Source organism: Epinephelus moara, chromosome 16 (genome assembly GCF_006386435.1).
Source record: "Epinephelus moara isolate mb chromosome 16, YSFRI_EMoa_1.0, whole genome shotgun sequence".
In the NCBI taxonomy this organism is placed as follows: domain Eukaryota; kingdom Metazoa; phylum Chordata; class Actinopteri; order Perciformes; family Serranidae; genus Epinephelus; species Epinephelus moara.
In genome coordinates, this window is record NC_065521.1 from 15835333 (window position 1) to 15846175 (window position 10843).

General features: G+C 43.4%; 1 protein-coding gene across 3 annotated transcripts in view; it reads left to right on the forward strand.

Moving 5' to 3' along the window:
* cdk11b (cyclin-dependent kinase 11B) overlaps nt 1-10843 on the forward strand; it is a 91730-nt gene that overhangs the window by 79958 nt on the left and 929 nt on the right. For 2 of the 3 annotated variants that reach the window (XM_050066023.1, XM_050066022.1), the window contains exons 6-19: nt 331-506; nt 1266-1391; nt 1496-1594; nt 2224-2340; nt 2447-2527; nt 3215-3435; nt 3533-3623; nt 3713-3834; nt 3922-4027; nt 4143-4264; nt 5298-5405; nt 5766-5882; nt 7259-7407; nt 10364-10553. In XM_050066023.1, coding sequence (XP_049921980.1) covers nt 331-506; nt 1266-1391; nt 1496-1594; nt 2224-2340; nt 2447-2527; nt 3215-3435; nt 3533-3623; nt 3713-3834; nt 3922-4027; nt 4143-4264; nt 5298-5405; nt 5766-5882; nt 7259-7407; nt 10364-10553 — 1825 coding nt within the window. The remainder of the gene's footprint in view (nt 1-330; nt 507-1265; nt 1392-1495; nt 1595-2223; nt 2341-2446; nt 2528-3214; nt 3436-3532; nt 3624-3712; nt 3835-3921; nt 4028-4142; nt 4265-5297; nt 5406-5765; nt 5883-7258; nt 7408-10363; nt 10554-10843) is intronic. The other variant, XM_050066024.1, reaches the window with a different exon arrangement.

A 10843-nucleotide genomic window follows, 5' to 3' on the forward strand; every position in this document is an offset into this window, starting at 1 on the left:
AACAATAATTGTTAGTGAGTGAGGGGGCTGCCCATGGACAGGCACCTGGAATGGTGGGGGGGGTTTGGTGCCTTGCTCAGTGGCACCTCGGTAGTGCCCAGGAGGTGAACTGGCACCTCTCCAGCTACCAGTCCACGCTCCATATTTTTAGTCTGGGCGTGGACTTGAACCGGCGACCCTCCAGTTCCCAAGCCAAGTCCCTACGGACTGAGCTACTGCCGTAACTGTAACTGTGACTTGTACCTGTGTGTTTGAGTAAGACCAGTTTTGACAACGTAAAGTAAAAATATGAAAGCATTGACAAGATTGGACTTTTGGTTGTCTGGACAGACCCCGATTGGACTCTCCTGGGTTTTTTTTGGACCACAGGGACCGGCTGGAACAGCAGGAGCGCCAGCGTGAACGGGACCGAAAGCTCCGGGAACAGCAGAAAGAGCAACGGGAGTTGAAGGATCGGGAGAGGAGGGCTGAGGAGCGACGCAAAGAGCGAGACAGTCGCCGAGAAGGTCAGTGAATGAACATAATCACCAGCTGGACAACCTGCAGGTTTTGTCACCTTGAGACAAGCTAGCTGTTTTCCTCTTGCCGTCTGTCTTTATGCTACGCTATGCTAAACATGTCTTGCTTCCAGTTCCGTAGTTGACATCTTCTTGTCTCACTCTTGGAAAGAAAGCAGTTAATATTATCCAAAATGTTCAATGATTTCTTGAAGCTCAAAATCCAAAGCAGCCACTGTTTCTGTTCTATAATTAATCACAAGGATTGTGTTTATTATAAACCTTGTGTATGCTGATGCTATATCTGCACACTAAAGTTCAATTGAAACGGCATTTTGAGAGTATCTAGCTTCAGTATTGTGACATGTCTCTGATGAACCAGGATTGGCAGGTGGGATATAACTTTGGGAGGAATTTGATCTGTTCACTGAAAAGTGGGCATGTCATACTGGTGAGGCCCTGACGGTGTAACACCGACTGGGTAGTAGTACCCAACAAAGAGAGAAAAGCCAGCCCGTCATATGTGCGACATAACGTTAGTTGTTGAAGCAGTTCACTGTAAAATGCCTTGCGCATGATCTGGAGCTATTACACATACATCTGCATCTAGCCTGCAGCCTGTAAACATGGTGTTTTGGGGAAATGCAACGTAAGGTTTGAGGTGGCGATAACACCTGAAGACACACTGACTTAGCATGCTGTTGGTAACTAGCTAACTAGTGTTTTTCTTTTAATTTCAACTTGAATAATAGACTTTCCTGTCCACAGTGCCGTCTCACCACCGCATGCTACCTGATGAGTATGAGGACAAGTCAAAACAAAGTCACCGCAGCCGAAGTCCCGTCCGCACTCCCCGGGACAGATCGGAACACAGCGAACCACGGAAAAGTGGAAGTGAGTTTATTAATGTATTAATTATAATCCCACCGACTCACTTTCCCCAAGATCATCATTGTTTCATACATTTCAGAATAACTCACACTGAGTTTTGTCCGCAGCATTGAAGGAGGAGAAGCCAGAGGGCAAAGACCTGCTCGCAGACCTCCAGGACATCAGTGATAGTGAAAGGAAGACCAGCTCAGGAGAATCCTCCATCGGTAAATGGTTATGTAACTTTGGTTGTCCACTAGGGCTGCCACTAACGATTATTTTCATTGTCGACTAATCTGTCGATTATTTCTTCGATTAGTCGACTAATCATTTCATCGAAAAATGTGTTAGAATGTTGAAAAATGTCGGTCTGTCTCGCTCAAACCCCAAAATTACGTCATCTAATGTCTTGTTTCGTACTCACGCCAAAGGGTTTTAGTGCACTGTCACGGGAGAGTGTGTAAAGCTGCCAATATCTGAACGTAAGAAGCTGCAGTAAGAGTATTTTGGGGTACTTTTATAGTACTTTTCTATGAAAAATGACTCAAACCGATTAGTCGACTACTAAAATAGTCACAGATTATTTTAATAGTCGATTAGTCATCGATTAGTCGACTAGTTGTGGCAGCCCTATTGTCCACTGTAAATAGTTAACACTCCCGGGAGGCCTGACTTCTTTAGTAGGACATTTTCACTTTTGATAATAATCAGGAAGCTGAAATGAGTGTAATCACTCACTTATGTTAATCATTATAGCTTTGAACTGTACAAGAAGAGATAGGTGGATCAGAAGTATCATAGGAATGGACCAACTATTTTTTAAACATTGTTCTTATATCTTCTTCACCCTGTCTAGCATCAGGATCAGGCTCTGACGAAGAGGATGATGATGACGAAGAGGAGTCCAGCAGCCAGAGTGAGGGCGAAGAGGAGGAGTCTGTTTCGGGTTCAGGAAGATCTGAGCAGAGTGCAGGTAAAACTGTCAAAAACCACTACTATAACTATTGGGACTTAAGTTGCTGTGTCAGGTCCAGTTACACGACATTACGTGTTTGACATGGTGACTTCCTCCCTTTCAGAGGACGTGAGTGAGGACGAGCAGTCAGTGGAAGACTTTGAAGAGGAGAGAGAAAATGGAAATCTCAATCACATACCCGCAGGTGAGTGAACATGCCACTTATAATGTCTGTAAAGAAACAGTGTTAGCAGTTTGACATGTTCCTGAACTTGGAAAGTCATCTAAAGGAATACTTGATAAATCACTCTCATGATGCAGATGTCCTGCAGCTTGAACAAGTTGTAATTATTTGTGTTGAATGCTGTAAAAAAAAAAAAATGTAAACAGTTAATGTCTGGAAACCATTTTAGATGGGAACATTGCATGGCCAGTTGAGAGAACCCATAAATCACATTTGGGTCAGTAAAAGTTTGGCTTGTCTGCTGAATATTTGGCAGATTTATAAATAATTCTTCTTTTGAAGGTTAACAGATCGCCTCGCCAGGATTCATCTCTGCAGGGTTCTCGATGGAGCGATCTGTGATCCAAATACAAACAAGAATGTAGCCCAGCCACTAAAAGTTCAAAACACAGAACTAGAAACTGATGTGAGGAATACAGGGACTAACACTGGGCAACACCTTAAAATAATGAAGTCCTAAAGGGATAGTTCAGATCTGAACAGTGACCGGCCCCTTGTTCATACGAAACATGACCCTGATGAGGTCATCAAGCCCAAGTTGTTATTCATACTAAAGGTGTTGCTATTATTTTGACCTCTCTGTGTCTAAATTCTAGCAGCTCAAAAGCACTTACCAACACTAAACTGACTTCACCCCTCACCTCACAGTGCCGGAGTCCCGTTTCGATCATGACTCAGAGGAGAGTGGTGAGGACATGGAGGAAGAAGAGGAGGAGGAAGAGGAGGATGCAGGAGAGGGTGACCCCACGCCTCAGTCTCAAACTCACTCTGGCCCCCCTACCCCAGAAGAGAACTACATCCCAGACTCGCCCCCGATTTCACCTGTGGAGCTGAAGAAGGAGCTGCCCAAATATCTGCCTGCTTTACAGGTTGGTACAAACAACGCAATTATTCATCCAGCTTAGCCACAATGTAATCATGTGATGCAAGCTAGTATGTTGAGGTCTCCAATTTTATTGTTTTCAGGGTTGTCGCAGTGTTGAGGAATTCCAGTGCTTGAACAGAATAGAAGAGGGAACCTACGGTGTGGTGTACAGAGCCAAGGACAAAAAGACGGGTATGAAAATAAGCATGTCGCTCCATTTGCTTTTGGGGTTCTCATATGTGTTCATTGGTGAAACAATAATTGCGGTCTCATGTTTGCAGATGAAATTGTGGCCTTGAAAAGGTTGAAGATGGAGAAGGAGAAGGAGGGCTTCCCCATCACCTCTTTAAGAGAAATCAACACAATCCTCAAAGCTCAGCACCAAAACATCGTCACAGTGAGGGTGAGAGAACTTGAAAACTCCTTCTTCATTTAACACTTTACTTGGCTTTTATGGAAATCTAACCCTGTTTTTTTATTTTTATATTAGGAAATAGTTGTTGGAAGTAACATGGACAAGATCTACATCGTGATGAACTATGTAGAACATGACCTGAAGAGTCTGATGGAAACCATGAAGCAGCCCTTCCTGCCAGGTAAAGTGAGACATTGTTGAGCTCTGGTCCATCTCTGTGTCTCGTTGTTTATGGGTTAAGCATTAAATCTTCTGCCTCGCCACAGCTCCGTTAAAGCATTATGTTTCTCTCTCAGGTGAAGTAAAGACTCTGATGATTCAGCTGCTGCAAGGTGTCCGACATCTCCACGATAACTGGATTCTGCATCGTGACCTGAAGACGTCTAACCTGCTGCTGAGCCACAAGGGTATCCTCAAGGTATGCTTGGACTTCTAACTCAGGTCCTGCCAACTTCAGAGGCTAGATAATTAGTTGTTACCTTGGCAATAAGTACTCTAACTGGGGTCCTTGAGAGCAGCCAGTCCACAGCAAGTACAAGTTGTTTTCAGCTAAATATTCGTTTGTTGATCAGGCAAATATAATCATATGTCAACACGGTTGAACTTTTGATTGAAAGTTCAAAATGTCCATATTTCTGGGAGTTGCTGACTGGCTTTCTAGGAAATGTAGGAAATCATTAATTGAAGTAAACAAGGTAGAGACAGAGAACATTTGTTTGGTTGAAATGCAATAAACATCACAGATTAATTGATAACAGCGAGGCCTTTTGAATGATACTAGATGCATTTTCCCAATCACAGAACTTCTGTATGTATGACTGGGGATATACATATATACAGCCCCACTTCAAAAAGCCCGAACTGTCCCTTTAAGGGCACTTCCAATCCTGGAATTATGACTTGATTAAATATTACTTAAAGAATTGGATTTAAAGGGGGCTAACAAAAAGCCTAACCTTCAAATAAATAAAATCACATTTTCTGCTTAAAAATTGACCCATTTTTACGAGTACAGAAACTCGTAAAAGGGGTTCTTTTAATCCATCTTCTGATGATGTAAAACTTTCTCCTGAGCTTGCAGCAATACAGCACAGTTCCACAAACAACACATGATTACTAAAGGTCAATTAGAGCATGAATTTCTGGCAAAACAAAGCGCAGACGGCGTCCGTGTGTAAATAAACGTTGCTTTTACAGACAGTCAGTGTGAATTTTATGCAAGCTGACAATAGAAAATATGAATCACACTGCATCTTGTAATTTTTCAAATCCAGTATGACTATGCTGTACCGTGCCGCACCCAAGTATATGTTCATTCGATCTCCTTTGAGACGTTGGAAGATTTATGGAATAATCACCTTTTAAGGCGTCATTTTAATGCTGAGGTATTGTTCTTTCACTCAAAATGAAATGTAGTGTTGTTAATGCGAGCCAACTGTCCTTCACTGTAGATTGGCGACTTTGGTTTGGCCCGAGAGTACGGTTCCCCCCTGAAGCCCTACACCCCTGTCGTGGTGACCCTGTGGTACCGATCACCAGAGCTGCTGCTTGGAGCCAAGGTGAGAATTCAAGTTCACACCACACTTCACAGGAACCAGATGAAATACCTTGCAATAACTGAAACTACACATACTAAGGTGATGTATTTTTCAGACACGCGGTTACATCATCTTGATTGATTTGATTTAACCAAAGATTTATTTCCAAGAGGAGAATAGTTTATAGGATACCAAATACCACTGAAACACTATTTGAGTTTTACGATATATGACTTACAGCCAGACATTCGCAGTCCAGCAGCCCATCAGAGCACATCCACGTTCACACACACGAAACAGACTCCAACGTAAAGCTTGCCAGGCAGACTGTCTACTTTGTGTTTCTGCGGACTGCCACTGTGTTTGCTCTTCTCTCCGCAGGAGTACTCCACAGCTGTGGACATGTGGTCAGTGGGCTGCATATTTGGCGAGCTCCTCACCCAGAAACCTCTCTTCCCTGGAAAATCTGAAATCGACCAAATTAACAAGATTTTTAAGGTAAATGCCCTTATTTGCTCGTTTAAAATGAAGGAAAACCTCACCATAATGGGTAAAGCTCTTCTGTTTACAGCCTTTAAATCTTTGAGTGTGTCGTCTGTCAGAGGAGTCAGCGTGGAGTCCTGTAGTACACCACAGGGTGGAGCTGTTGGTGGATGTTAACCCAGCTGATGAAGTTATTATGAAACTGAGACGATCACCATATAGGATTTTTCCATAGTAGGGGAGATAGTTGAGCTTTCATGATTGTTTTTCCAGAGCACAGCCTAGTAAGGTAAACCTGTTTACCTTGGTGACGTATTTTAGGTGTCACAAACTAGACTGTCGCCTGCAGCCCTTTTCAGTTTGTACTATTCCTCTCTGCAATATTGAAATCGGATTCACTGACCAATTAGCCCAGAATGTGTCCATGTCTGGTTGATAACAGCTGTTTTATTGAAGAGCATCAGTGCTAATTAACTGTAAAAGCAACCCGTCTGTTTGCAAGTGGAAAACTTTTAGTGTGAAGAGGGAACAGCAGGAGGTTCAGTTTGTAGCAGCTCTGATCCGGCTGAAAGCAATCAGTAAGGAGTAAAATAAGGTTGATGTGTGAACGCACAAACAGGAACTGTGGAGTGTATTAAACTCCAAACCACAGATATTGAGGTAGATGCTCCAAAAGTACTGAGAGCTGAACACAGAGACTACTAAAGATTGGTCACTGGTCAACCTTTGGCTGTCCCTGCTTATTGTCTACATTGGTTATATGCCAGTTCAGAATGTACCTGTGTGGAACAGGTTGGTCCCTTGGCCTCCTGTGTTGCAACTTGCAGCTTTCCAAACAACTTTACACTAGACACTGCGCTTCTTGGGAGTATACACATCATTTGCTAACAGCTAGCTGTTTGGGACCGGGCCATCTCTGGGAACAAAAGCGTTCATTCAGAAGGTTGTATTTCTGATGCTTGAAAGTAAGGTCCCCTCTCAATACTTAACACTGTGTGTGCATCACTTCTAATAAATATGTCCTGAAGATTTCAAGGGCTTGCACTCAACACTGCACTTCTTGGTTCCTCAGCAGCACTCCTGCCAAGTGTGAGGTCAATCACATGAATGGCTGTCAAGAAAATTAAGGGACAGACATACGTACAGAGACTCCTTCCATTATTGTCAGATAAAACATGACAGCTGTGTGGACTGCTGCACTCAGGCCTCTCCTACAGTCTTTGCCAGTTATGTGTTAAGGTATTGAAATGTACTTAAGACTGGTTTATTGCCACGTGTCTGTGGTGGATGTTGACTTTTGACAAAGTGGGAATATTTCATGTCTATCTCTCCTTGTACTAACAATATGCCGGCTGCTGACTTGTGTGTGTATGTGTGTGTGTTGTCTGTAGGATCTGGGGTCACCCAGCGAGAAGATCTGGCCCGGCTACAGTGAGCTGCCCGCTGTGAAGAAGATGACTTTCACAGAGTATCCCTACAACAACCTGCGAAAGCGCTTTGGAGCGCTGCTCTCAGATCAAGGCTTTGACCTCATGAACAAGTAGGATTCTTAAAGGCTGTCTTACTCTAAACACACAACATTACACCTCAAACAGGCTGCACTGCATCTTCAGTACAGTCAGTTATTCCAACTGTAGCTGTGTGCACTGTGTATAGTTAACTGTGTGTTCTTGACAAACCAGTATAGTTGCCAAGGCACGATGAACACACCATAGAGTATTTGTTCCAGTAAATTAGGAAGAAATGACGAGTATTGAAAACATAAGCTTGGAATCATTGGTTTTAATGGTCTTATTATTAGTCGAAATTGTTTGACAATTTCTCCATTGGTTAAAAATATGTCCCCACACACGTTGCATTATTTCCTATCCCCTCTTTGATACAACACAGACTAATATCAGTGAAAGGCAAATATCTGCCACTAATCAGTAACAATCAGCATGACTCCTACAGTGGAAATTGCCTTACTTGGATGAACCCATTGCTACCCTGTCAAGTTCTGTTACTCTTTCCAGCTCTTTTTATTCAGTCAGTGCATTTCTGGCAAGCCGACTTAAAACATGACAACGGTAGCGGAGTGGTAATTCATCAACATGCCTCAGCAGCAGTCCCGTTCCATCCCCTTGTTCCGTTTCACACACACACGCTCACCATGGTGATGCTCCACACTACAGGAAAATGTTTTACAAAACACACATTTAATACGGAAAATCATTTTCACACAGGGAGTAATGGCTTCATAATTCTCCGGTGCACATTCTGAAGATCAGCATTGTTTAGCAGCTGCAAAGAGCAGAGGCGAGCGTTTCAGCTCTCCTCTCAGATCCTCACCCACCCACAGAGCCTTTTGCGTACACCTGTAAATGAAAACCATACTGCTGGGTTACCTCACAGCTGCAGAGGATGGCAACAGCATGTCCACTGTGGAGGGATCACGGTTCAGTGGAAGTTTGGCACCTGTCCAGTGCAGCTGAAACCTTCCAGCTGTCAGAAGACTCACGAGGCGTTTACCCAGGGACAGATTCAGACCTCAGGAGGTCAACACGTAGAGAAGTGCGGTTTGGAAGGCTTGAGACAGAGCAGCGTAGGAAAAGTTCAGAGGTGTAGTTTGGCAGGTCGACATCACAGAGTGGTTAGAATGTCACACCCCCTGTGTAGTAAAGTGTTTTAGGATTGGAGCCTTTCGCATCCAACCTGAGAAGGGATTTTTGAACTTGCTCTATTCACTACTTTACTATGGGAAGTGCCACAATATGTACAGCCAGATAATATCCTGGGCCTCAAGACCTAGACGACTGCTGGTTCATATCCCAGCTATAAACAAGTCTTTATGGCTTGAATTAAAACCAGCAGGGCTCTTAGGTCCTGGGGGTGCTGAGGAAGAGGAAGTTCACAGGTGCAGGAAGAGCGCACATTTTTGGAATTCCAAAACAAAAACAATGATGTTGATGCAAGTGGATGATTGTCCCTTCCAGTGCCAGTATTGGCCCCATGTGTCAGAAAGCAGGTATTAGTCCAATCCCAGCCAGTTACCCTTCTCAGGGATTCCTCCCGCTGAAAAACAAAGACAGTTTTTTTCAGTAAAATCTTTTCAGGCTGGTTTTAATCATTTACCGCAGTGCCCCTGCTCACACATGGAAGATTCTAATCAGACACAGCTAGAAAGCCAATTATCACAATGAGCAGCTCCCCATTATGCTGTGTTGATCCTGTCATAACCAATTAGGACTCCTTGCACAAACCCACTGGCCCCTCATGTCAGGCCTGTATCTTGTGTCCAGATTGTCTGCCTAAGTGTTTAGTTAATACAGCTGATTCAAAGTTACACCACTAGGCCTGTATGGGGATTTCTGCACATGGAGGCGAGGATACTCTGCCTGCAATTACGTCCTATTAAACTAAATTAAAACTCAGCTGGTGCATTTTCAGCCTTCGAATGTCCTCAAAAGTTTCCCATCAGTCAGAACCATCAGGGGGCAGAACATCTGTCTTGGTAACATCCTTTTTTGTCGACATAGAAGCAGCTTTGTCAGCATCATCTCTGCTCGCATCTTTTTTTGGCCATTTTGTAGTCACTATTTTTCTGACTCCAGAGCAGAAAGGTGATGCCATCATAGAGAGGCATGAGGCGTACCTTCCCCTTCTAGTGTCCCCCATGGGACCACAGCAACAAACAAATAACTTTTTGATCCTACTTGTAGTGTACCATGAAGTACACAACGATGATGTTTGTTAATTTAAAACATATTTTTTTTAGTCAAGAGTTGCAGTTTGTCGTGGTACTGTTTAGTTTTGTTTGAAACCACTTAGTTAACTATATCACTCTTCTCGTTCCACACACAATCGTAACATTATCTTACCTGACGGGTTTTATCCAACAGCTCCTGGTCTTTTGTATCAGCTAGAGAGCGAAAGAATAAGCAAGAGCCGTTGCTTGTGTGAATACATCCCATTATAAAACACACAGGCATCACAGCTTTAGTCAGAGAGAAAGGTATGATGTTACGTCAACAGTTTTACGACAAACAGCGACTTTTTTGACATGCAAAACTATCTTTAAAATGACAAACTTTATAGGTGTAATTCATGGCACAATTTAGATGGGATCAGAAAATTATTTCTCTCTAATCTACATATTTTTTCTGATATAAGGTCCCACAGTGGTCCACCTGAAGCGGAGGGACTTCGCCTCTCCTTAATCCCTCCTTTAAAGCCCTGATTGGTTAGAAAAACTTATTTGAATTGTGGAAAAAATTGGAGATGAGAGCAGCCACCCAGGGATCTGACCCAGATGACCTTTTTTTTTTTTTTTTTTACCAAAAAAAGTTTAAAAATCAGGTTTCGCAGTTGATGACTCTACACACACACGTCTCTGTCTAAAGAATTAAAGCCCACACGACAATCCAAGCTGCGTGGTTACCTGTGCTTCTTTAATAACATATCGCTGAAAGTGCATGAGCATCTCCATATAAATTCAGCCATCATCTGTTTTGCAGATTCCTCACCTACTGCCCCAGTAAGAGGATTTTATCGGGCGAAGGGCTCAAGCACGAGTACTTCCGCGAGACGCCGTTGCCCATCGACCCATCCATGTTCCCCACCTGGCCGGCCAAGAGTGAGCAACAGAGGGTGAAGAGAGGCACCAGTCCTCGTCCACCCGAGGGAGGCCTGGGCTACAGTCACCTGGTAAGGACATTAGGCTCCACTTTCTCCATTACATACAGCTACCAGGCTTTCCGAACGCTGTCTGTGTTAAATAGATTACAGACCTACAGGCTTCTGCTTTGTGTCCGGGTATTTCCTCCTTGTGTTTTCCATGATGAGCACCCTTTAGTCCCTAATGTTTTCAGCAGTGGTCCTACCCACCCAGAAGCTTACGGCAGATACTGATGTTTTTCAGTGGTAGTTAGTGTTGATATTTGCTGCCTTACTGAGAAATTAGACCATTTCATGCCAAAAGTATCAGTTGTTCATGT